This window comes from Lethenteron reissneri, chromosome 20 (assembly GCF_015708825.2).
Source record: "Lethenteron reissneri isolate LAM-NWPU_2019-01 chromosome 20, ASM1570882v1, whole genome shotgun sequence".
Taxonomy (NCBI): Eukaryota; Metazoa; Chordata; class Hyperoartia; order Petromyzontiformes; family Petromyzontidae; genus Lethenteron; species Lethenteron reissneri.
The window spans coordinates 2,871,569-2,899,413 of record NC_083798.1 but is presented as its reverse complement, the minus strand read 5'-3'; the positions used below and the strand labels follow the sequence as shown (position 1 = coordinate 2,899,413).

The window sequence follows — 27,845 nt, the reverse complement described above, 5'->3', positions numbered from 1 at the left end:
CCGCGAGGCCACGCCCCGAGGTGGTGGCGCGCGATGCGCAGCGCCGCACTCACCTGGGGGCACGAGGTGGGCAGCAGCGCGTGAGTCGAGCTCCACTCACCAAACACCCACACAAACACTCACCTACACACTCACCTACACACTCACACCTACACACTCACACCTACACACTCACACCTACACACACTCACACCTACACTCACTCACACACTCACTCACACACTCACTCACACTCACACACACTCACCTACACACTCATACACACACTCACCTACACACTCACACACACTCACCTACACACACACACTCACCTACACACACTCACCTACACACACACTCACCTACACCTACACACTCACCTACACACACACACTCACACACTCATACACACACTCACACACACACTCACCTACACACACTCACACTCACCTACACACTCACACACCCACCTACACACTCACACACACTCACCCACACACACTCATACACACACTCACCTACACACTCACACCCACTCACACACACTCACACACTCACTCACACACTCACTCACACACACTCACACACACTCACCTACACACTCATACACACACTCACCTACACACTCACACACACTCACACACACTCACCTACACACACTCACCTACACACACACTCACCTACACCTACACACTCACCTACACACACACACTCACACACTCATACACACACTCACACACACACTCACCTACACACACTCACCTACACACACTCACACTCACCTACACACACACACTCACACACTCATACACACACTCACCTACACACTCACACCTACACACACTCACACACACACTCACACACTCACTCACACACTCACTCACACACACTCACACACACTCACCTACACACTCATACCCACACTCACCTACACACTCACACACACTCACCTACACACACACACTCACCTACACACACTCACCTACACACACACTCACCTACACCTACACACTCACCTATACACACACACTCACACACTCATACACACACTCACACACACACTCACCTACACACACTCACCTACACACACTCACACTCACCTACACACTCACACACCCACCTACACACACACACACACTCACCCACACACACTCACCCACACACTCACACACTCACCCACACACTCACCCACACACTCACCCACACACTCACCCACACTCACCCACACTCACCCACACACTCACTCACACACTCACCCACACTCACTCACATACTCACACACACACTCATCTACACACTCACACACACTCACCTACACACTCACACACACTCACCTACACACACTCACACACACTCACACACCCCTACACACACTCACACTCACCTACACACACTCACACACACACACTCACCTACACACACTCACACACACTCACCTACACACACTCACAGACTCACACACTCACTCACAGACTCACACACTCACTCACACACACTCACACACACACACCCACACACACTCACCTACACACACTCACTTACACACACACTCACACACACACACCCACACACACTCACCTACACACACTCACCTACACACACTCACACACCCACACACACTCACTCACACACACTCACTCACACACACTCACTCACACACACTCACTCATACACACTCTCACTCACACTCACCTACACACACACTCACACACACACACTCACCCACACACTCACTCACACACTCACACACTGCCTGCATACTACAAGCTCTCTCCACTCTCCTCCTGTGAATGTCAAGGTGGACGCGGTATTATTGTGTTTTATCAAGGTGCATCCAAACCTTGTTTGTTACGTCAGGTGGGTTAAAGATCCCGACACACTTTGTCTCGACAACAACTGAGGAGTTGAGTGCTTTAAGGGTGTACGCGGAACAGGCGAACCATTTCTCGAGTGTGTGTGTCACCCACAGTCGTACACACGGTGTGTGTGTGTGGGTGAGTGTGGGTGGGTGAGTGTGGGTGGGTCAGTGGGGTGTGGGTGAGTGGTGTGTGGGTGAGTGTGTGTGTGTGGGGCTGAGTGTGTGTGGGTGTGTGTGAGGGTGGGTGAATGTGTGGGTGAGTGTGTGGTGGAGTATGTGGGTATGTGGGTGAGTGTGTGTGTGGGTGAGTGTGTGTGTGGGTGAGTGTGAGTGAGTGTGGGTGTGTGTGGGTGAGTGTGGGTGTGTGTGGGTGAGTGTGTGTGGGTGAGAGTGGAGTGTGTGGGTGAGTGTGTGTAGGTGAGTGTGTGTGGGTGAGTGTGTGTGGGTGAGTGTGTGTGGGTGTGTGTGGGTGTGTGTGGGTGAGTGTGTGTCTGTCTGTGTGGGTGAGTGTGTGTGGGTGAGTGTGTGTGGGTGAGTGTGTGTGTGGGTGGTGTGTGTGTGGTATCTGTCTGTGTGTGTGGTGTGTGTGGGTGGTGTGTCTGTCTGTGTGTGTGGGTGAGTGTGTGTGTGGTTTGTCTGTGTGTGTGTGGTGTGTGGGTGAGTGTGTGTGTGTGGTTTGTCTGTGTGTGTGTGGTGTGTGGGTGAGTGTGTGTATGTGTGGGGTGTCTGTCTGTGTGTGTGGCAGTGTAGGGTTCGTACACTGTGATGTTGACGGTCCAGCGTGTCCCTTGCAAGGTGTATACACACTGTACCGCGGCGTGTCACGCCTTAGGGTGGACACGCCTCTGTACAGTGCATACAATGTCACACACTACTATATTGTGTGTTGATACTGTTATCCTCAAGTGTTCAATACTGTAATGTCGGTGTGTTAATTTTGAGGTCTACATAATTAGTTTTCCACTGTCATCTAAATTATTATCGTGATACATGATCTATCCACTTCTGGATGAGGGCCTCCCCCAAATCACCATTCTACTGCTGGATGAGGCTGGTGCCATTCTCTCATCCGTCTGCCTACCTCTCTAAACACGTGAAAGCCTCCGTGTTAAATTGACGTGCAGTATCTCTACGTTGGTATTCCACAATCTATCGGGCTCGTCTCTCCGTATCAACCAAATCCACAGCTTGTACCCTTAACATAGATAATACGATAGTACGCGGAGAATTGTGTTGTCGCAGGTGTGCATGCGGAATCATGCGGAATCATTCGGTCTGCGTTTCCTTGGACGAACAGATACCACATTTCATGCACATACTGGGTTTACGTCATCTTCTGGGTATACGTCATCCGCTGGGTATACGTCATCTGCTGTATTAATGCTACAAACACCCACCAGTATCTTGTGTATGGTGTTGTGGGAGTCGTGCCAGGTGTGTTGTACTCAGTGTCTGCACGTTTTGCATCGTCCATTTGGAACTCTTGAGTAGTGAATGGCACCACGTCGTTATTGAACTCTACATTTGGATGTCTCCACGAGTCGCATTGACTCTGCACTGGGCAGCACACTTTCCCCGCGCGCTGTGCCACAGAGGGACACGTTCGACACATGGCAAGCAATATGGTTGTGCAACATTGTCAGAAAACTAATGAACGTGATTGAGTTGTTTTGTTGTTGTTGTTGGAGCCATAGACCACTACATCTTGAGACTCACGGTTGAGATCAAACCCAGGATATGAGAAGTTCGGGGTCAATGCTCTGACCCCTGATCCACCCAGCCACCCTCAATACAGCGCGTATATCAGTATTATCCATACGAAAGAAGTATTAGAGTACTGTGTTGCTTACGCATTGCAGATAAGTGTGTGTGTGTACCTCAAGGTGTATTTTTAATGGACCAGTCAGTGGCGGTTGTTATGTGGGGAGTGACATTTTGCATGAATTAGCGCACAGTGCTTGTAAGTCACACCGTAACACATGGGATGTTTTAGCTCAGGAAACATGTTTTTAACCGGCAATAGATACATCGATCAGTCCCGTCGCGACCATCCATACAAAATATCCTTCGCAACTTTACGTTCTCACAAAGTTAGGCAAGCCTGGCCCCAAAGTGTCGCTCATGTGTAGAATGACAGCTTTGTGTTATGTGGAGGGACTATGAGCTGGGTATCATCGTGCATTGTAAATACATTTTTCAGGTATATCGGGTGTTCAGTCATACCCTGTGGTGTTGTGTTTCAAGTACGCTTTGTTAAAAACAATTCCTGGGCCACTGCGCCTTTGGTCAACGGTTTGATTCCCGCTGCCGCATGGTCATGTTTTTTGTTTGTTACTGGAATAACCAAAGTGCTTAGTTTGAAATAATCGTGTTAAAGACTGTGCGATCTCTTTGAGTGACTCTGAGCTGGGAATCCTGCCTTCCCGAGCTGCGCTCCAATGTTTGTCCCGCTTGGCGAAAATGCGTGCGTCACAAGTTTTACTGATGAAATTCACAAATATTGGTCCTTGTGTGCGGGTGTCTTCGTGCCAATTCTAAAATTAAAAGTACAGTACCCACGATGTAAATATAAAAAAAACATTACTTTCGAACCAGATTTACCCAGGTCTCTGCCAAAAAAAGATGAAAATATAAGTGGTTTCCCAACCGATGTGACCAGAATTTTTATCAGAATAGGAATCTTTATTGAGACCAGAGGAATCCGATGAGCTATGAAGCTCTATTTCACAGGCGTCCAGTAGGGGCGGGTCACCAAATGACAATGGAAAACAATATATAAAACGATAGGAGTGCAAAATAGAGAAAAGGAAAAACATATCACTAAAATAAACATGAATAAAGTATTTCAGTACTCGGGACATAAATAACAACAATGCTGCTTTTATGCTGTGGAATTCAAGACTTGTGGCTGTCTGTAGCATGGTGTTAAGGTACATTTAATACCTTACTTATATGATGCATTTCTAGTGTGCCTTTATTGTGTTTTCATTGCCAAAATCTTATAATTGTTTTCCTGTAATCGAGTGAATCGTTTGTAGCAAGGCACACACGACATTTGAACAGATGTTGCTTAACAATTGGCAATTTTGCATCCCATTTTTCCAATGCACATTTTTGTCCGTGAATGATTTTCCGTTCCCTCCCGTAGCTTGTGCAAAAGTCACATGCTTACGCAAGGATGCCTGATAACGTGGGCTGTGGAATTTCGGAAAGCTTCTTGCTGGTATTTTACCCCCACCCGCGAGAGGGGTCTGCCTTCCACTCATTCCTGTTCTGGGCCATCATCTCCACATCCAATTCCAATGTCCTTCACATCCCGGTTCACCACGGAGAAACACCACTTTCTAGGCTCGCCTCTCGGGCTCTGCCGGAGTACTTCCATATGTATTACCTTTCTTCTGATGTGGATTTCCTCGATTATGACATGGCCCTTAGCCATCTGGGTCGGCTGTCTTTTAGCTCGTCTGAGATTGATACCCACTCTTGCTGTCGTGTGTTTTTTGCGTTTCTGGCACGATCCAGACTTTTGTGACCTTAGGAATGCGAAGCATCCCATACAAAAAGTCCAACCGAGTGTATGTGTACGAATTAGGGTTGTTGAACGATAACCAGTAAACCAGAACGTTAGGAATGAATGGACTGATTGGCACATTCAAACACACAAACAGCACGGCAGCCCCAAACACCGCACCTCTGATTAGTGTGGTTGGCTACATAGGGTGCAAAAGAAGTTTTACATACATGCAAACACCGTGTGGTACATCTTTCTTGCTGCAAGTTCAGGATTTTTTATATCACTGTTGACAGAAGAAGGCCTGCACTCGAGGTGAGCTCAAAAGGGTATTTGGTCTATTTCACGCCGATCAGAAGTCTTGGGAGACGGTGGGCATACCCACACTTTACCCGACCACACGGTGATCGACTCTCTGTGGTGTAACCCCCATTTATGCTTCTGGGTGGACAGAGGTGGGAGTTGTAAATAGACTTTGCCATTGTTTGAAATGCGCTGAACACAACACTACGTTGTGCTCATTGCTAAAGACATTTATTTGTATGCGTGCGGAAAACCAGTCACCGTACGTACCGTTTTTTTATGAGGTTACCGTAAATAGTAATCATAAAAAACACAGTTTGAACAACCCGAGTACACATTTTTGATTAAAAAATAATAGGGCGTAATAATTTCCTCCACTTTTGCGATCAAATTCATTTTCGTGAATTCAGTAATGTGGTTGATTCAAATACCATGTATTTCTCGTAACGTCGTGGTGGTGAATTTAGTGGCCCCATTACATAAAACAACGAAAACCATTGATTGTGACACGTGATTTAATGCTTGCATTGGGCTCCTAAACATTCATATAAATGGCTTCATGCATTACATATGAGGAGCAGTCGATTTTAATGCAGTGATAACGTTGCTTAACATAAATAATTCTTCACTATTTAATACAAAGACGTGCATGTATGTGTGTTCAACTTCTTTCGCACCGTACGTAGCCAACCGTGCTAAATCGGAGATGCAGGGGATGGACAACATACTACACACAAAAAGTAGTTCTAAAGAAATTCGTTTTACATCTAGATTTAATAGTGCATAGCTCCATTGGCTTCCCAATATCGGAAGGATCTGTGATTAATACCGCTCAGCATTTCATTCATACAAATCCTGCAAAAGTATGTTTACAAACATATCTATCACTGTACTACAGAATGTGTGCAAGTGATTTACCTTAAAATATTGTACAAATAGGGCACTTGACGACTGTCAAGACAGTTTATATAGTACTGTATAGGCTGTTTGCTTGGGCCGAGTATTAAATATCTCATGCAAGTGTAAAAAAACATCTCGCACAAGGCATGCAGTGAGGACTCTTCGTGTGGTTCAAAGTGCATGGTTGAGCTGTTTGAGTAACATGTGGGTTACGATTGTTGAACAGCCTCACCGGGTCGCATTGCTCATAGTTGAGTAGTGTGGGTGTTGTGGGTGGGTGTAGATTCTGTTATGCCATCGTCAGCCAATAGTAGTGGGGCCATATCACTGGCTAAATACGTAATGAATGAAATTGTCTAAATATTTCGATATTAATATCCAATGCATGCAGGGCTACACATTGTGGGTGACGGAAGTGCAGCGAAACTCATTCTTCTCCGGTACCGTAGAATACTATGCCTCTTCATATATTATTCACACCTTCAGATAGCTTGGTTAAGTACTGTATTGTCAAAAATGCCCAGAAGCTGAAAATCCTTGCCAGGGGTCGACTCAACCCACTAAATCTATTGAAGTGGATGCAATGAGTGTCATTTTGTGCGATGTGTCTACAATGCCCAAATCAACGAATACGAAGGAGACGTCGCAGCGATTTCGTTTTTCCCCGACTCGGTTGTCTGGTTTGACCACCTGAATGTTAAATTGTGGTCTACAACAGCCATGCGAAAGAAGAAGTGGTCATATGGGAGAGGCCTGCTTCCGCCATGGTAATGTGGAATTGTCGCCCTTGATCGAGACCATCCGGCCTCGATGCGAGAGCTGCACACTGCACTCTATACAATCAGAGATCTCCTGTGCGATTCCATCTCCTGGTGCGGCAAGTTGACCCAATCGGGCAAGCCTCTTCAATTCTCCGTCTACCCAGCGGGGTCTACGAAGGGTACAGCCGCAACTTAGGGGCCGTCCATAAATGACGTCACGCACCTAGGGGGTGGGGGGGGGGTCAGACATTTGTGACGATGTGTGACGAGGGGGGGGGGGTTGAGAAATGTGACGTCACATCAAAATTCGCAACTTTAAATAAATATAGACAACACGTTCTGCTTAATGAAATAGACTTTTTATTAAATTAATTCTCCTACAATATCAAAGTGCAGCGCCACATTAAATACGCACTACAATGACAATAGTTTAAAGCGATTTGAAGCTTATTTATTTTGGGGGGGGGGGGGGCAGAGCTTTGTGACGTCATATTTGAGGGGGGGGGGTCTGACTTTTTGTGACGCCGTGTGACGAAGGGGGGGGGGGGTCAAAAATCGTCCAAAATCACGTGACGTCATTTATGGACAGCCCTTGAGACGACCGGGAAGCATGCGTGCGCTGTGTGTGTGTGTTGGGGTATCAACAGTGTTTGTGCTCCCACTTTCTCCGAGACATTTGCCCAGCGCCGTGCAAGAGTTGGTCAGAGACTCTCTCGCGAGGCCCCTTCTGCCAAGCAGCGACACGCGCGAGAAATTGCAGGGCTGCACCCTTTACCTCCTTTTGACCCGAGTTTCATACCTGCGTGCAGCCAACCTATACACCGTTCCAACGAACGACATCTGCAAGGCTCCTAGTTTTTGCCACCACCCCATACATAACCTTCGTGAAGTGTGCCGTTTCGCGATAGAATATCTATTGCGGTGAGTGGCACAGGCTGCTGCAGTGGGCTTGGCTCGAGTCGAGGAAGAGTCGGGGAAGATCGATTGGCGACCCTTTCATTGTAGTAACAGGTTTTTACCCTGCTAATTGGTTTTTTACCCTTCTATCTGGCAACAAAACTGACACCTTTTTTTACAAGGAGTCATGTTTGCACAGACCACAATACCTGCACCCTTTCAACTGGGTACAAAAACTGACACCTTTATACAAGGCATCAAGCTGTCTCGGGTGTGGACCAATCAACTTCAAGGACAGTGCATATCATTATCATCATCAGAGTTGTTTCTTTTTGTTTGCATTTTGACTGCTTGTGTTGTGGTTATTGCAAACATGATGCCTTGTATAAAGGTGTCAGATTTTGTACCAGTTGAAAGGGTAAAAACCTGTTACTATATTTTGCCACTGGTAAAGGAGGTTTCATTCTTTTTAACGCCGCGTGCTTTATGCCGACGATCGCAATCTTGCAGAGAAACGTAGCGGAGTGAACTTAGTCGTGCAACGTGAATGGTCACTGTGTGTGTCGACTTGGAAGGCGTGTGAGAAGTCAAAATGTGTGCCTGCCTGCCTGAGTGTGGGGTGGTTGCTCACCTTGTGTGGAGCGGTATCTGAACCATTCCTGGGCCTCCCTTAGGTCGACTCAGCCTTAAATGAGCACCTGGTGCGGTGTGTAAACATCGCCACTGGGGAGACAAAGGCGGTCGGGCGTGGTGTTGGCCACCCACCCCTTTGTGTGCTGTGCCGGCCTTCATAGGCGCTCGCTAACAGCACTTGCCCCTACAGTCTGTTCAGGCTACACGTGGGAATCTTTGTCTCTGGTGGTGCTCACCTCGTTTGGCAGGCCTCCACCTGTGCTACGAATGCCTCATTGCTAACGTGCGCCCTCTCCTTGTCAACACCGCTGTTGACTTGCTACAAAGTGGGACTCCTTTTGTCTTTGCGGATCTGCGCACCGTCCACTCTCACAGATGTGGGGTCATGACGATGGGAGGGTTGGCCCAGATTAAGCAAAAAGATGGATAATGAAAAACACTGGTAAATCTGTCGATAAAACATATGTATTGTTTTTCCATACAGAATGGCGGTGAAGATGTAGAATGTGTCATCTGTTTTTGTTTGCTAATGTAATCGGTTTACTTGCCAATATTTGGGGTCACGTGGGCAATGAATCAAGCTAGGAGGAGCTCATAATTTAACCAGCACACGTGTGACAGACTTATTTCACAAGCACGGTTAATCCGCAACTCGGATAATTCTCCCACGGACAATTAAGAGTTAACTGTAATTACGTTGAAACCTACAGGTAGACTGAATAATTGGGACACTCTGGACGGGGTACATTGTGGCGTTTTGCCAATATCTCGTAGTTTCTATGGCGCCGAAACATTTACAACTGAAAACATACTGTACTGTGTGCCATGACACACCCTCCTTCACTGAAGTCGGCACTTGAGGGTTGACACTTTCTCCCTCTTTGTTACACGTTGCAATGTTCCGACATTTGCCACTTTGTACTGTTGATGTAAATATTTCATGAATGTGTTCCTCCTCAAACCAGCGTTGGGTCAGTGATTGTCCTCATTGGTGAGCCGTGAGATAGTATAGGAAATTCCACGTTCCTGTGGCAGAGACCATTCTCTCCATATTTGCCACTATGGAGAGAATCTTATTCACTGTGGAGGGATGATGATCTGTGTATCACAGTTGCCAATAGATATTTGATGATTTAAAGCAGTTGAAACAGTTTATAGCAAATCAATACTCAGGGGGTCCATTCTTCCAAGTGCTGTCACCCATAGACCATGTTATAGATGAAATAGATTCAGTGATGTCATGCTCAAAGAGGCATAGGTGGTGCGAACGTGGCATTTTTCCAGTGGTGACGATTCCACATATTTACGGCAGAGGCCAGTTACTCACGAAGATGCCCGTTGTTGTCGCCATGCTGATTGGAATGTGAACTAAAATATAGACGCAGAAATATTCACGTAAATAAAGTATTTTTTTGGCAGCAGTCTTCCGCAGAGCTTAAAGACTGTCAAGTGCAGTTGACTCACACCTCTCACTCGGTTGCACAAGCAAAGGGTGCCGCCCTTTGCCAGAGCCTCGTTGTTTTTCGTATCATTTGGATTCTTGTTAAATTTTGTCACCGAAAATGGATCCCCAGTTTTTCTTTCCCCAGCCGGCTGTGTTATTTCAAGCAAGGAACCGAGCGCAAACGAATTTGAGCCGCAGCTGTAGGATATGAATAAAAAATATTTTCAGAAAAGAGCCCACATTCCCTTTTTCTCAGAACGGCCCTACATCAAGAGTAGGCTTCAAAGCAGTGCGTAATGGACGGCTAGCTCAGGGGACTATAGCTGTGCCTATGTAAATATGGTTTTTCATTTAATTACGCCTGGCCCAAGCTTTGAGGGCTACATTTGTATGTACATAAGTAAAGTGTATCGCCCAATGGACACGTGGGAAATTCCTCGCAGCCAAATGGACATTCCCTGTTGTATGCACGTGTGTGAAACGTCTTTCGCTGCCGTACGTAACCAACCGTGCTGATCGGAGGTGCGGGTGAAGGACAGCGAACTAAACATAAATAGCAGTTCTAAAGATATGATTTTCAATCTAGATGATTTAAAAGTGCACGGCACCAGTGGCTTCCTAATATCGGAAGGAATAGCATCCCAGACGGCCGCAGAAGCGCATCTGAAAGCGCGGCGATGCAGTGACCACCGTCTTTGTGTGGTGACTCTTGTACCATTGAGAGGTACTGTACGAGACTGAAAATCTGGCAAAAAACATGATTTCAGGGTGAATTAAGCCGTGGGCAATTCAACAATCTCTCTCTTCTTCACATGCGGATGACCGCCAGCTGCCATTTTTAATCACCGTTGTCACTGCTGCCATTTGCATGCATTTCATGGATTGTTTCGTATCTGATAGGTCCTCGGTTTATCTAAGAAGAAGAAATTGAAAGTCAAAATATAGTAGCCACTACTTTTTAGAAAACCCTTGTCGTCCAGCATTTTGATTAAGCCTGTTTTTGACAGTCACATGGTATCACTTGCTCATATTGGGTGCAGTTTAGTTTTCCTTGTACCTTTGTCTGATATAATAAAGTCCACTGCTGTATATAAACATTTGATCCTCATAGTTTCAGTTAACCTGAATTAAGTCGCGCCTTGTCACGATCAACATTGTGGGCAGCAGAGGAACAGTGCAGAACATTCCATCGCTGTACTAAATTTACATGCTGCCCTCCTTCACCAATCCACAATGACCAGCATGAGCAAGCGTGGTCAAATTACCGCCATGGTATGTGGAGGCCCTCATCCCGCAGCGGATTGGTGAAGGACTGAACGTGCATGTGTCAGGGAGTGCGTCTAGAAGGGTTCAGTTTGGCAGCAAAGACATCAGACTGTCGGGGAAAGTGTTGTTAGCGAGTGGCACCTATGAAGGCCGGGGCAGCACACGAGGGGGTGGGTGGCCAGCATCACCACGTGCCTCCGTCTTCCTCGTGGTGATGTTCACACATCGCACAAGGTACTCATTTGAGGCTGAGTCGACGTAGGGGTTGAGTCGACCGGTGTTGTCAATGAGCAGGAATCAAACTTGGGTCACCCGGTTTTTAGTGCGGTGCCCAAACCACTGCACTACTGCTCCCAGCACGCACACACTCGCAAATACTCACGCCCAGGCAGAGCAAGCATGGCAGCAACTAGCAACCACTTTCCTCTGCAAACCCACGGGATCCCAGTTTGGCACAATCCTCCAGAAGTCAGCTCCCCACTCCTAGCTCCTGACTGTGTAATTCAGCGGTTGCTAGGAGGCCTGTGGATGTGCCACTGGACTTCTCCAACCACCAGGGATCTCTAAACATTACGCAACAAGATGAGTTGAGGAACAAATAGCAGATCGTGTCTCAGTCCAGAATTATTAAGTGTGATGCATTATAATTCTGGATTGTTGATTTTTGATTCAAGAGTCGCTTGTTTTTTAACGTGTTTTTCATCCAGTTCATATTATTCTGGATTTTTGTGTCGTTTGTATAATTGTCTGATTCATGAGCCTAAATGTTCCAATAGCGTATAATTCTCATGAAAGTAAGGCAGTGTTTTGTGAGAATAAGAAATTATATTCATCTTTAAATCAATGCTCGGTTACGTGCCTTGTACAGAGTTGTTTACCACATGTCAATCTTGTGACAATACGGTATTTATATTGCGTATAGATAACCGTATATATTAGTCACTCGCCTTTTGCCCCTCCAAGGACGGGTGTATTGCAGTAAATCTGAAACTTGCAAGCGAAAAGCAGACCGCGACGTAATATATTCATTGCATCAATTCGTGGGCAATTAGTAAGGGCGCGGTGACACAGACCTATTTCATTTAAAGGTTAAAATCCCTTGTTCATCATGACGTCCTTTTTACTTCGATGTCTCAGCAGCGTTACGGAGACCACGTGACGTGAGGGTTCTGCCTTTGTAGTGAGGGTTGTGAGTTGACGCCGAGGAGGGGGGAGGAGGCGCCTCGCCCCCCCCCTCCATGTGGAGTGACGTCACCCGCTAATTATTATGAATGGGGGGGGGTCTATTTGGAACACGTCACCTTATAATGATTATTAATGAGAGGGGCTGTTCGATGTGGAGTGACGTCACTTGCGCATGATTATTAGTGAAGGGGGGGAGTATTCCATATTGAGTGACGTCACCCGCTCATGATTATTAATGAGGAGGGGGGGTGTTCATTTGTAGGACGTCACCTGCTCATGAATATTAATTAGAGGGGGGGGCTGGTCGATGTGGAGTGACGTCACGAGCGTTAAGGACAGACATTCCTGGGTGACTTTAGTAGGTATGAGAGTAAGAGCAAATAGAAATGAGTGTTGACCAAGCCGAGGTTATGAACGTCTCTACAGTGGGAAACCTGGGTTACTCACTCACCATGGCACAGATTCAGAACTCGTCAACTTGGTGTTGCTGGTTTGGTGCTGTGTCTGACACAGGCACCGTGAGGAGCTCCATAAGCCAAATCATTCCCCTCATTCACAAAGGGAGACAACATTGACTTGAAAAATTACAGACCCAGTAGCCTCCATTGACGCATTATATGAACTGTTCACAAAGCTCATAGGGAACTGAACAATGGACAATTTAGAGGCCGACCAAGCACATGACCAAGCTCGCTGTCTTTATACAAAGTTTTTCTTTTTACAATTGGGCATGTACAGGGTTGGTTATGTACGGTGCGAAATAAGTTCAACATACAATTAATTGACCCCTAACATTGCTCCCTTTGCATTATAATTTTTCTGTTTTAAATAAACCTTACTTATAAAAACTATTAGTTTTATGTATTTTTACGCTGCACTAAGCCCCCCAGCCGCCACTTCGTCACATATTTTGACGCTGCCCTGAGCCACCCAGCCCACCTCTGTGCCACGTATTTTGACGCTGCCCTGAGCCACCCAGCCCACCTGTGTGCCACGTATTTTGACGCTGCACTGAGCCACCCAGCCCACCTCTGTGCCACGTATTTTGACGCTGCACTACATCAATCCAAATGCTGTTATAAGCAGCACGAACTCGCCAAATGTGCTCCGAGGGACCGCAGCCCTTGCCAAAGTCACAGGCTGTACAACCATCTCTGCCTCGCGGGTGATAGGGAGTCGTCGGCTTTAAGTGATTGACCCACACCCAGGGATTTGATGAATTGTCATAATTTGAGGCTTGGGGGGAGGGCACCAGAGTTAAAATTTGATCCGTATATATCTCATGCTCCCTGTTTGGTCTCGTTTGTTCTGTCTCGCTTGTTTCATTTGCCAAATGTAACACTTGCACGGAATTTGCACATCATTTGCGTGAATTGGTAACAATTCCTAACACATGCCGCTTCTGCCGCTTCGATGTGTGTCCTGTGAGCGTGATTGGTAAAGGTGCAGCCCCCGCAATGCATTGTTCATGCAAGCACACATCCGATCGGCATGTTTCGCTACGTACGGCGCGAAGGAAGTTCAACGTACACACATACTGGCGGGAAGGCGTCCACTAGAGGGAGCTCTAGAGAGCCCCTCCAGAGTGTACCTGGGCCTATACAGGTGGGAGTACCCACACTTCGCCACGCCACGCCATACAAGATCTGTCGATCAACGAACTGCAGGGTAACCATTTATACCGCTGCGAGTGTAAGAATCGCCTTTAATCGCCGAATCGTAAAATGCAGCGGGCGTGGGCTCGCTGGACGGTGATAATAAGAATGTTTTGAAGACTGGACTCGGAAAGGGCCTTGACACAGAAGCGGCATTTGCCCAGAAGCGTCCAGATAGCACGACCACAGCAGCAGCAGCAGACCGGCTGGAAATACTGCATGCCTGTGTGATCGCTCACGCATCTCATCTTGCTGCTGCACCACCCCCTGTGGGGGATGGGTGTGGCAGTAAACCTGCTGGTGGTATTAGACTAAACTAGAAGATTTTTTTTCTTTCTAAAAGAGTATTTGAGACTTTGAGTAAAGTTGTTACAACAACTTCAGAGCCAAAGAGATGTCATATGTTGCTCGAGACGAACTGTGCCCGACATGAAGCGGTGGCACGTGCGTTGTTATTGTTGTTCTGTGCGGTGGACCTTTCTCTGTTAGACACAAGATGTATTATACATGCAAGCAGTGTACCTTGGTGCGTACATTCCTTGAACAAGGATTTTGGTTTCTGTATATAAATGTATTGTATTCTTTCACTACTTTTTAATGTTTGCAGTTGCCTTCTGATCCGAGCACACGCTGACCTCGTTGGCGTATTTATTTCACTTTTAACAAATTACAACACAGCTCACTTTTACCATTGGCATGAAAGCATAAAACAAAGTAATTATAATGTTACGGAACCTTGCACAGATGGCAGTTGTACATCGTGTTGGCGGGGTGGGGGAGACAGTCCCACAATTACATCACAGCACTATTGTCCCCTCTCGTCTCTCCCGGTGCATCTCTCTCTCTGGCACCCCGACTCTCTGCTGCCAGACGAAGGGCCCTCTCCCGTCGGCTGTGGATTTGGTTTGCGTGACCACCACGCCGGGCGTAGCAGCTTGAGGACCACGCTGCCAGGGCGACGAGCGGCTCGCAACCTTCTCCACCCACTGGAAGACTTTGCTGTTTTTTCCTGGATTTTTCTGTTTGTTGCGGTTGCACCCGAGTTAAGAGCCGCATGGCTCACAGGGTTATACCTAATAAATGAAACTGAAAACTGAAATCCACGGTGGCACCGTCCAGTCGGCCGCCGAGGGACTTGTTGGGTTCGTTGAGATCGCTCGTGGCGCTCGGCCTGACCTTGCAAGGAAGCTTCGATTTAAAGCTTTCGTGACCGCAGGGATTCATCTTCTTGGTTCTTTCGGTAAAGTCACGTAGAAGGGAAGTAATAAAATAATAAAAATAAAACATAATAAAATAATTGTATTAAATAATAAAAATAAAACATAATAAAATAATTGTATTATGTTTTATTTTTATTATTTTATTACTTCCCTTCTACGTGACTTTAGCGAAAGAACCAAGAAGACTTGCAAGGAAGCTTTCTGCAGCTGAGCCTTCGTCGCGTTTCTGATGATGATGATGGGCGTTTAGGGGGTGCGGGTGGGAGCACGACAGGCCCACTCCAACTCGGATCAGCGGGCTCGTAGTGTTGTGCGATCATTTCTGTGCCGCGTTCGAGGTGACCTCGCACACTCTGTGTGTTGAACTTCTTTCGCACGGTACGTAGGCCAAGCGTGCTCACCAGAGGTTGGTAATAACAAGGACGAATCTAAAGTTTCAATTTTTTTAGCGCAGCAAAAGTGCGATGTTTATTTTGCTCTTAAACCATGGAGGTAGGACGTAATTTGCACTCTTCATTACGTGTGCTGTCTTTAGAGAAGTTAAGTGATATATTAATCCTGTTCTCAGTGACATCACCAACATGTTATGCATAAAAGAGGTATTTATCACGTGTTTCCTCATGTTCAGTATAAATCATGCAATTGGATATGATTCACAGTTGGATACATCACGTACTGTACTGGCTCTGATCACTAATTCAACTGATGTGGAGCTCTGCTTGGGGGAGGGGGAGGTGTATGCTCGCTGCACTTTAACTTTACATTTCGTTGCGAAGCCCCAGGTACCAAATTGGCTTGCCCGGCATATCGAGAAATTTGTCCGGACTTGAGAGACGTGGGCGTGGTGATCGTGGGCGTGATCGCTACCGTGCGTGTGTGCAAAGACTGGTTCTACGTCTCTACTGTCTCTGTTCGGGGTGCCTCAGGTGGTGTGGTCGTGTTAGGGTGGCTGGCCAAGGAACCTGATGCTGCATCTGTTGCCATAGCACAAAGCCAGCGATGCTGAGATTTCCCTGCTTCAAGTCAAAATGAAATCAAGTTCCCAAGGTGGAGTAAGTTTGGTGGTCTCAGCCTTGTCATCCACAAATGCCAATACGTCTTTGCATAAAATACAGCATGGTTCAGATGAGCGAATATGGACTTATTTGACCGATTAACACAAGTCCAAGCTTAAATAGTTATTGTCTTTCTGATCTCATAATAAAAACCACTAATGGATATTGGGCTACATTAATGAAATACATGTCACTCACTTCCTGCTTAAACGAGCATGGCCACATTGCGTATTCCATCTGCTTGCAGCTTCTCTCCAGAGATACAAATTAGAAATGACTTGGCAGGGCGCAAGGCACCACGAGACGACCATTGGTGCGCTGCCCACAGAGTGGCATAATTGCCAAAAAAGTGAAAAAAACCACGAAACAGTCGAATGGGTGGGGTCGGGTGGGGTGGTGGAGTAGTGGGTGGGATGGATGAGGCTGTGCAGGTGAGTCACGGCCACAGTTGAGTCGTAATTTTTATGATCTCTTCCCGTTTTCTTTTGTGTTTGCTGTCATATGATGCCGATAACGAGGACGACTCATTAAATCTGTGCTCTGGGCTTGTATGTTGTACAAGCCCAGGTGGTTTGCGAATCTTCAGAGGTGACGATTCCATCGACCCTCCCGGAGCAAGAGAGCGAGCGCCGCTTTTGCGCACAGCGAATTGTGGGTGTCTCCATAGGAATGTGGAGTTTCCTTACTCCAACTCAGAATTGCTGAGATGAATGCCTCCCCCAGTGTGTGTTTGAGCAGGGGGGAAGCACTTTGACCCGAGATATTTTACAGTAGAAGCTATAAAACGAAACAGGTGGTCCACCTTGACTAAGTAGTAATGCTTTGCTTAGGTTGCAGTGGCTTTCTGCCAAGAGTTAATTTGGAAATTTTAAACGGCGCTTTGTTTCGGTTCACAGTGGTAGTAGTGTCCACGTTCATTTTAGTTTTGTGGCTCGTCTTTGGAGGCGATGCTGCCACGATATGGTGGATTGGCACATTCCATTTACAATCGCCGTTCGATTCCGTCTCCTAGCATGGCAGTTGAAACAATAGACACGTCTCTTTAACCCGGGTGCTGTCCACGCAGCGGTATAAATGAACTCCGCAGTTAGTTGGGGGGGGAGCGTGTGGCGGCGTGAACGTGAGTACTTCCACGGTTTTTTTAAAGATGTCTGGCCAGCATGGAAGAGTAGGCCAAAAACACCCTCTGGACGAGCTCTCTGGAGCTTCTGCAAGTGGAGCTCCTTCTGCCAGCCGTGGCGTGAGCAGGCAATTGCTGCGGCTGCACATTTACCACAATTTTGAGCCTTTTGTGCTGCAGTAAGAATCTATTTAACTACATGATGAATACGTACATATCTTGATTTTCCCCAAAGTTTATTTCAGTATTTAAATGTCTATTACTGGGAGGGACACACAGGCGGGCCGTCACGCTGTACGAGCACAGCAGGCGGGATTTTGGAGGTGAATAAAAGCTGTGGATTGCCTGCAGGATTGTGCGTTACGGCTGTGGCTTGGATGTGCGCACCAATTAATGCACACCACCACCCCCTTGTACTCCCCCTTGCTTGCAGCTCGGCTACAAAATAGCACTTCCTTCCCTTCGTGTTGCTTTAAACCACGTTTCAATCATTTAAAGCGGTCATTTGCACAAAAGTCACTCGACTATTATGTGCGCACATTACGTAGCTGATCTCGTGCGCTTGTTTTAACGCCTTACAACTTAGGTTGAGAGTGTTAACGCGTTGCTTCTGCCCGTTTGTCTTCAGCGCGGGGTCATGATACATCTCGTACAGAAGATTCAATATACACACAGCTTTAGTATAAAGTTGCGTAACGGTAAGGGACTTACCTGATCGCAAACTGGCCAGATTAATGAAAGGCATGCCCAAAGCTTCACCATTAAACTATCACTTAAAGGATCATCCTTGTCGACCCAGACAATTATCACACGTCATGCACTTACCTCTCCTCCCGATGACATCATCTCGCGACGTCAGATTTCATGCCCGTGTGATATTCTCGTTGTTCACCGTGGAATGAATCATCATAACCGCTAATGAAATACTTAAGAGTTCAAATGCGTTTTGGAAAGCATTACAGTCCATGAATATGCATGGTTTTTTTCTTCCTTTTTGTTTACTGGCCTTTCTAGCTAAATAAACATCCGAGGGCACATTTTGCACGTTCAAACAATGAACGGCAAGTCACTTGCTGCGGGTTTTGACATTGAAACACAATCGACCAACTCTTGTGTTAATCTTACAGAGACTCTAACGAGCTCTTCCCAGCAGATGGTGCATCGTGGTTGTCCGTTGTGTAATTTTGAGTGATGATTTCTTGGTGAGTTTTTTCACCTTGCACACAGCAGCAAACCTGCAGCGAAGCCGAGGTAGAGTAGGGTAAGCAATTATATTGGTAGGAACCTCCTGGTTACACCAGCCCACAGGGGATTATTGTGTCCGTGCATCCAAAAATGGGAGGGGTGGGGCTGGGTGGAGAGGGGAGGGTGGGGAGGGGCTGGGTGGGGAGGGTGGGGCTGGGTGTAGGGTGGGAGGGGTGGGGCTGGGAGGGGAGGGGCTGGTCACCCCGTGGTGCCCTTATAAAACTCAACGTTCAATCTACTCACGCCGGCTTGTGCCCGCCCTCACAGTCGGCCATATTTGCGGAATACACCACGCCGCCGTTGACCCTGGCCGTTGACCGAGCAACCCAACGTTCCTACCAGCTCCCTCCGCAGGAATGTGTTTATTTTACTTGGAAAGTCAGAAATACACTTTTGCATTGTGCTACTTGTCAAACCTAATTCATCACTAACACATTACTTTTCAAGAGTAACTCTGCTAGCACTACTCATATCGTGGCATTAAGGTGAGTGTACAAGTGCGATGTACAGAACGTCACACTTGTACACTCGCCATTATGACATCGCATACCCATGGGGGTGAATACCTAACAACTTGCATGCGCACTCGTTCTCTACCGGACGTGTTCGGTTTGTCGCACGCATGTTCCCCCCCCCCCCCCCCCGTAATTTAAATTTGATGTTTAAACCCGTTGCCTTTTCATCACTGCGGAGTTCCTGACGTCGGGGTCATAAACAAAACCCGCAGCTGTCCCGCTGAAAGAGCGTAAAGCTAAAGCGCGTGTGGCCGCGCGATTTGCCGAGGGCACGGGCCCAGCAGCCATCCCAGCGGGTGCCATTTGCGAGTCCCTTTTCATGCCCAGGTACAAGGGACGTCTGTCTTTCAAGTCCTGTGTGCAAAGACCACATGCTGTGCTGTGCGGCGTTGCATTTTAAAGGCCGTTGGAGCTCCTTGCTCCGCTCGCTGCGTTATTGCCTCGTCAGCTCTCGCGACTCGATCCAAGCGTGTGTGTGCGCCTCGAGCTAACGATGTGCCTAAATTGGGCAGATGTTGACTTCTGGTTTATTTTTTCCTCCTTTGTGTTGCAGGAAAAAAGGGAATATGATTTAAATGTTGCGTGTGTTTGAATTATGTTTGAGATGCCGCGCTGTAATGTTGTGCTTCTGGCCGGGCCATATTTGACCCTAAATGTTTTATTGGTTAATTGGTTTGTCTGACTTCATAAGCATAATTTTGGCTGTTAAGTGCTTTGAGATTGGGTACTAAATATAACCGTATAAATCACAGAGGACATTCAATTCCATCGGTCTGTAACACAATATACTATTCATATATCAAATTGGACTCATGCATGTAAAAGGCTGATAGCTTTTACCAAAGGCAGGCTGTAATTTGATTATTATATATTAATAATAAAGGTACTGTAAATATTTACCCTCATTGAATTTCCCTGGAACATGCCTCCATTTAATTTACGATCCATATCCTGAGTTGACCAAACATCCTTGCCGAGAAATCTTGCCTGGCTTGAATGAATTTGTAGGCTGTTGTGTCTGTGAAAGAGAGGCGGATAGGGTGTGGGGTGCACACTATTCAGCCTGTCCTACCCTTTACTACTCTCTATAATAAATGCGCAGCAATTACCTAAAACAGCTGAAATTTCAATGACATAAGAATTAACACGAACATTTACAACCTATTTGTCAACCCACTGCTGTATGAAGACCTCCCCAATGCCATGTGATTTGTGGGGGCTGTTGGACAACTATACTTCACACTAGTCCGGTGCAGTTTAGTGAAGATTATTGGGGATTTCTTTGCAGTGCCCTCACCTGCCCACAATGCCTACCACACCTGTGCATAGTACATGGTGGTCACCCGTCCAAACGCTATCCAGGCTCAGCCCTGCTAAACATCCAAGGTCCGATGGGATCGAGCGACATGGTGGGTGATTCGCAACATTTGTATCTTGCCAAATGATATTGAATCCCGTGCCGCCCGTTGCTGCGTAGATCCGGAGCGTGTGACCCCGTGCGCCCCAACCACGACCATAACCACGACCATGACCACAGCCACGACCATAATCACAACCACGACCATAATCACAGCCACGACCATAACCACAGCCACGACCATGACCACAGCCACGACCATAATCACAACCACGGCAGTCGCCACCACTCCCACCAAATCTAATCGCAGTGTCCGAACGGCTCAACAGACACTGAGATGGAGGCCGAGCGCAAGGCGAAGGTGACCCAGTGGCAGCAGCAGTCGTACATGGACTCGGGTATTCAATCGGGCGCGGGGACGCGCGTGCACTCCATGCGGCACATGGACGACGACGACGGGGAAGACTGGGATCCTGCGTTCGGGCAGCCGCAGTCGCAGGGCTTCAGCAGCCGTCACGGTGAGAGGAGGCGGTGGCGGAACGGTCGCTCATTCATTTCGCACCTCGGATCAACGCGGTTGGCCGCGCGCGTTGCGACAAAAGTTCAATAAGCATGCGTACACATTGACGCAAATGCGCCATTCTCCAAAGCGGCGATCGGAATTCGAACTCGCGATCTTCCGGGCCGGGCACGCATCCCACGCTTGAACCGCGTGGCTTCTCTGCTTCGGCAGAGGTGGAGACGTACTCGATGACGCGCCAAGTGCGAGGCGGCGGCGGCATCGGCAGCGTCTTCCCGGACGAGGAGGGCCTGCAGATCGGGTGCGGCCACCTGGACGCGGCGAGCAGCCCCTCGAGCGGCCACCGGCTGGGCGAGCCGGGCCACGCCATGCGCAGCGCGGTGGACAACCTGCTGAGCTACCAGGACGACCCGGACCTGGGCACGCGCGCCATCCCTGAGCTCACCAAGTTGCTGAACGACGAGGACCAGGCACGTGCGCCGCTGCGCCCACACACAGCTCCGTTGTGTTATGGTGTAGCCCGGGTGTGCCGTTGCCGTTGTGTATTGTCAAGCTGTGTTGTTGTGTTGGTGTCAGGTTGTGTTGTGTGTCAGGCTGGGATGTGTGTGTGAGGCTGTTATAGATATTTGGTGGTTACGTGTCTATCTGGCTTTGTTATGTAGGTATACTTTAAATTCAACTGTGTTCTGTGTATCCCGCAGCGTTGTGTAAGTCTGTCTCTGTTAATGGTATCCGGCTGTTTGTTTCTGCTCATTACATTGCCGTTCTTCTTTACCTTCACTGCAGCACTCTTTGTACTGCGTACTTCCATTGCACTTGCGCCAAGGCCTCCCTTGCAAGTGATGCCACACTTTGTCTCAGTGGGCTTGTGAATTGGTTTGACTTAATCACAACCAATATTATTTGAAGCAGCATTTTCTTAAGCGTGCAAACTCTGGACCTGTTTCCGCCTTCAGGGTCTCACCGGCAGAGTCAGAATTGTTGAACAAATTCCGCTGGTATGCGAATGCTATTGACAAGAGCACCGCATCAAAACTACGGGGCCCTCTTGTTTTACCCACAATGCTGCACGGCAACTCATAACGAGCTTGTATATAATAATGTAGCACTGTTGCCTATGTGAGTCCTGCACTGACATTTGTTTACCTTATGGGCATGTTGCCAATGACATGAATGAAATATAAGCCATCACCGTAAAAAAAAACATCAAACAAAACCGCGAATTTAAGGAAACGTAAATAATAAAATCTATTTCGTGTGACTGATCGATGGACTGCGCACACTCGCCGCCGTCGCCGCCACCTTCTCCGCCCGGCGTGCCTGCAGGAGGTGGTGCGGCAGGCCGCCCTCATCGCCCACCAGCTGTCGCAGAAGGCCGGCGGGCAGCGCGCCATGGTGGGCTCGTCGGCGCTGGTGGCGGCGCTCGTGCGCACCATGCACAACACGAGCGACATAGACACGGCCACGCACACGGCCGGCACGCTGCACAACCTGGCGCACGACACGCCCGGCCGCCTCGCCATCTTCAAGTCGGGCGGCATCCCCGCCCTCGTCAAGATGCTCAGGTGAAGGGGGGGGGAGGGGCTCTCTGTTTTGCAGGAGGGAAGTTTCATCGGCAGCAGCCATGATCTATCCACTACTGAATGAAGGCCTCTCAAACCGATTACTTTGCTCCACTTGTGCATTGATAATATTTTTGGGTTTGTCCCGCCTGTTATTCTATTGGTAGTCTCGCCCAGCGGCCATCATCCCTTCTAGCGACGCGTCTTGCCCAAGCCCACTTGCTGTGTGCCCAAATAAGAAAGTTTAAAATCTCTGAACATTACCTGCCGTGACATGGAATTAAAAACATGGATATTGACAAAGAAAATAATAAGAGGAATGGCTTGTCATAATCATGCTTGCAATGCCATATATTTATCTAAGAAAGCCTCAAAGGTGTTCAAAGACACTTTATCGGAAGATTCCTGCATTGGAATATTTGGCCGTTCCCATCTTCATGGGAGACTTGCGTGCAGGAATAACAATGAAGGGTCCAATGCAAACGCGTGTTCAAGAAGTAATTTGCTATGCTTCTATTTTCCGGTGACCTCATAGCCCAACTACTTTTGAAGTTTCACAAGTATATGCGATCCAGCAACACTCTCCTCCAAAATGTTGAAGTGCTGTGGGCTAGGCTTGTAGAATTTGGTTGGTGTTGGACAACCACTGCATTCGAGCCGCATCCAACTTAAAATCACGTGGATCGTGGTGGCAGTCGTGGATCTAACGTACAATAGGAATTAGAGGATAAGGGAATCTCGGATAACGGTGCTCGTCTCTGTTATCTGAAACCGATCGCGGCTCGGCTGTGTGTGCAGCTCTCCCGTGGAGTCGGTGGTCTTCTACTCGATCACCACCCTGCACCACCTGCTGCTCAACCAGGAGGGCAGCAAGATGGCCGTCCGTCTGGCTGGCGGCCTCCAGAAGATGGTGGCCCTTCTCAACCGCAACAACGAGAAGTTCCTGGCCATCACCACCGACTGCTTGCAGATCCTTGCCTTCGGCAACCAGGAGAGCAAGGTGCCCAGCCCGCCCACTCGCGGCGCACTCGCGGCGGCTGCAGCTGTATATCTTCTATATCGTGTGCTTCAGAGTAGCGAGTCAATGTGGCCACATTACCAAAGGGCTGGGTACTGGTGAAACCATAGGATTACTTTTCTAATGTTTTTATTGCAACACCGCAACGTGAGCGCGGTACAGTACGCTGATCGCAAACGGAGGGGGACGGAAAGTCCGCGAACGGCAAGCTGACTTGGGCGCGGCAGCACCATCGGACTCGCTGCCCCACCCAAGTGGGGGCCACGTGCAGGGCCATGAAGATTCATATGGGGAGGGGGAAGGTAACTAAGATACTGGGGGAAGACGAGTGGCCCGGGGGCCGCATGAATACTCTTTGAAATGTGTAATCAGATTTCTAGGCATGCAAGGATTTCCCCCCCCCCTCATAATTCATTGAATTGTGGTGATTTGGGATCACGATTGGATTTAATAATCGGTTGTTGTTGTTTAACGCTGTGGTGATTGTATCGCCACGTGTGGATGCAGGATCACTGAAACCAATTAACGTGCACCACATATGTATTAATTATAATCATTGCACGCACGATTCGAGGCACGTACCCTAAAGGCTAAGATTCGTTTTTGTCCATTGAATATGTTCGTCGATTTGAAACGACGAACATATTCAATGGACAAAAACGACAGATTACCATGCATCACGTGCATTTCGATTATTCTTCATGATAATTGTCTTTTTTAACACGTTCACAATCATTTCAGAAGCGGCGATTTTGCCAGCAGGCTTGGGTTAGTGAGAGGACAACAGCAGTCAGTGCATGTGGACCCGGCTACAGAGCCTACAGTCATAGCAACAGTGCCCTCACTTCGGACATTGAATTCGTGCTTTTCTGTGAGAATTTTAAAAGTAAGCGGGTGACGTTACGTTAAAACTACTTCACACAAGGTTACATTGCTACGCTACAAACCTCAAGGAAAGCTCCTTTCTTTAGAACTGCTTTTTGCGTTTTGTTTGTTGTCCCCCGCACCTCCGATTAGCACGGTTGGCGACATACGGTGTGAAAGAAGTTCAACAGAAATACATACAAGGAAATCTGTTACCAGTGACTCATTACTTTCAAAAGTCACCCTCCAAACACTGACTGTGTCTCCGTGTCACAGCACTGGGCAGGACTGTTGAGACCTTTGGTTTGGCGTGTGTGATAAGAACACGTTTGTGTATACACGCATTGTGTTGTGCACGGCTGGGTTAGGGTGCTCAACCCTGCAATCAGAAGGTCGCGACTTCAAATCCCTCTTCGCCATAAATGCAGCCCATCAGCATCCCTCTCGTGATGCTGAAATTAATAATATGTCTACACAATGACCCTGCTTTTAAAGTATTTAGCCTATTCTTGATTACAGTATTGTGTTTTACCGCTTTTATCAGCCATAGTTCTTTCATGAAATTATCAGACGCTAAGCAGAAACAATTATGCTGAACATATTTCAAAAGCCACGTTTATCTCCATACTCAATCAAGTATTTGGAACTGCTCACGTTACTCAGAATCAAATCTACTGAAGGAATCCGATGTGCTATAAAGTTATTTTTCACAGTCATCGTTGGCCCTTATCCAGTGGCAAATATCCCACGTTACTCTGGATGGAGCCAGTCTGTCCACAAAACAGCCAATGTGGTTTCATAAAGGTGAAGAAGACAATTATTAAATCATTGCTATGAAAGCAACAATGGAAACCTCTTTGGCATCAAGGCATACAGCACAATTGAATGATTTTGTACATGAGAACCTTGAAGAAAACTTAGATAAGGTTTGTGACAATTCCACAAGGAAACATTTGGTTCTTTATCGTGGGGTGTTTTGGATGGACATGATGATTCACGAGTGTGTCTAAAGGCCTACAGCATGATCGGAATGCACTGTTACAGTCAGACAAATAGTGTAAAACCGCAGTTTTTTTCACTATCTAGACCATAGTGTTTAGGTCTGGTCAAAGTTAAAATGTGTGAATCTTCAACGAGCATAGGGGTGGTGCTCATATCTATTGGAAGCCCTGAGGCATTGGTGGAAATTACACATTTTCATGGCGGGAACCAGTCTCTCCATAAGGACAACCGCTGTGAAAATCCTACGAAAAGGTGCTTTTATTTACACTAAAGTGATGATGGCTGGGCTTCTTTGACCGACAACCAAGATTTCAACTAACAACCTTTCAATGGAGTCAAGTCCTCTAACCATAGCACCACCCATCCAGAAAAGCCAAGATAAGTCAAAGAAATATTCAAATGACCATGGGATCCGTGCTCATCTTTTTAGCCAGCATTGGAATTTCCACCTTGACAGGCAGGGGCCATTCTCTCCGTAAGACAACCGCCGTTGATCGCCCACAAAGTGGTTCCTCGTTTTAACGACCGCCGGCGTAGATGATGAGTCCAATTGGCACGGTTTGCTAGGTGCGGCGCGAGAGAATTTCAACATACGATTGTGCAACCGTGTGCGTTGGCGTGCAGCTGGTCATCCTGTCGAGCGGTGGCCCGGCAGCGCTGGTGCAGATCCTGCGGACCCACACCTACGAGAAGCTGCTGTGGTCCACCAGCCGCGTGCTCAAGGTCCTGTCCGTTTGCCCCCAAAACAAGCCAGCCATCGTGGAGGCCGGTGGGTGCACGCACGGCTCACGTATGTTGTATGCGTGTACGTATGTTGTATGCGTGTACGTATGTTGTATGCGTGTGCGTATGTTGTATGCGTGTGTGTATGTTGGACTTCTTTCCCAACGTACGTAGCCAACCGTTGGGTTGAGGGGGAGCACGAGTTGGTGGGTTCACGTGCACCGCGCTTTTTGTTGCGTGTGTATGTGTTTGGTTTGTTGTCTTTGCCCGCACCTCCAATTAGCACGGTTGGATACGTACGGTGCGAAAGAAGTTCTGCACATACACGAAGTTCAACAGCTGTTGGGAGTGCATCAAAGTTAGGGGGCGCGCGGAGCCGCTTGGAAGCTATAAACTGTTGTGCCAGCCGCCGTTCATCAACCGATTACTCCCCGACGTGTTTTTGGGTTGTACTCCGCATTCTTCGGTACCATATTCGAAACGTCGGACACCATGCTGAACAACACGCGGTACAACCCGAAAACACAATGGAGAGCCGTTAAAACACAGCCGTGAACACCTTGTCACCTTGCAGAAGCGTCAACGAATAAGTTAATGCACAAAGGAGGTTAGGTTTTTTTATCACGCAAACACATACAATAGTGTCTATCGAAATCCATCAATGGGATTCATCCAGATGTACTTATTTGAGCAAGGTGAACCCTGAACCCATGTTGTCTTCTCTGAGACTATAAGAAGACAACACATCCAGCCTGTGATTAAACAAATGGTGTGAGAAAACATTAGTCCTAGAATCTATGTATGTATGCTGAAATTATTTCGTACCGTATCTAGCCAACTGCGCTAATCGGAGGTGGAAAGACCCATGGGTTGATAAGTCTAAAATGTTATTTTTGTTCAAGTGAAACGGACCGTTGTCTGATTATTTATTCAGTATTTGTTTTATTTATGTCGTTGCTGTTGACCTGCCAAGACGGCTTACAATAACTTGACTCGTAAAGGCGGATAAGTTTGTGTCATGCATTTGGGATTTTAACATTTTAAGTGTCTCCATGCTCACGTAAGCATGGAGAAGTCCTCGTGTATACTTTGGGTCCTCTGAGCAAGTTGTCGAAATTCCCGGTTCCTATGGCAAGGGCCAGTCTGCCCATGGGATGATCAAATGTAACTATGAAAAATACAGCAACAATGAATAATGATGCATAGGCCAGTTTTTAGAGTAAAACCACATCGATACCATCCTCTCCTCCAC

At 47.5% G+C, this 27,845-nt stretch overlaps 1 protein-coding gene across 2 annotated transcripts in view; it reads left to right on the top strand.

Moving 5' to 3' along the window:
* The window catches only part of LOC133344590 (catenin beta-1-like), a 43,384-nt gene continuing 15,539 nt past the window's right edge, over positions 1 to 27,845 (top strand). Inside the window, exons 1-6 of one of the 2 annotated variants that reach the window (XM_061554588.1) lie at positions 1 to 80; positions 21,234 to 21,422; positions 21,638 to 21,894; positions 22,751 to 22,989; positions 23,785 to 23,986; positions 26,495 to 26,639. In XM_061554588.1, coding sequence (XP_061410572.1) covers positions 21,242 to 21,422; positions 21,638 to 21,894; positions 22,751 to 22,989; positions 23,785 to 23,986; positions 26,495 to 26,639 — 1,024 coding nt within the window. In that variant the 5' untranslated portion in view covers positions 1 to 80; positions 21,234 to 21,241. Of the gene's footprint in view, positions 81 to 21,233; positions 21,423 to 21,637; positions 21,895 to 22,750; positions 22,990 to 23,784; positions 23,987 to 26,494; positions 26,640 to 27,845 lie in introns of those variants that run through there. The other variant, XM_061554589.1, reaches the window with a different exon arrangement.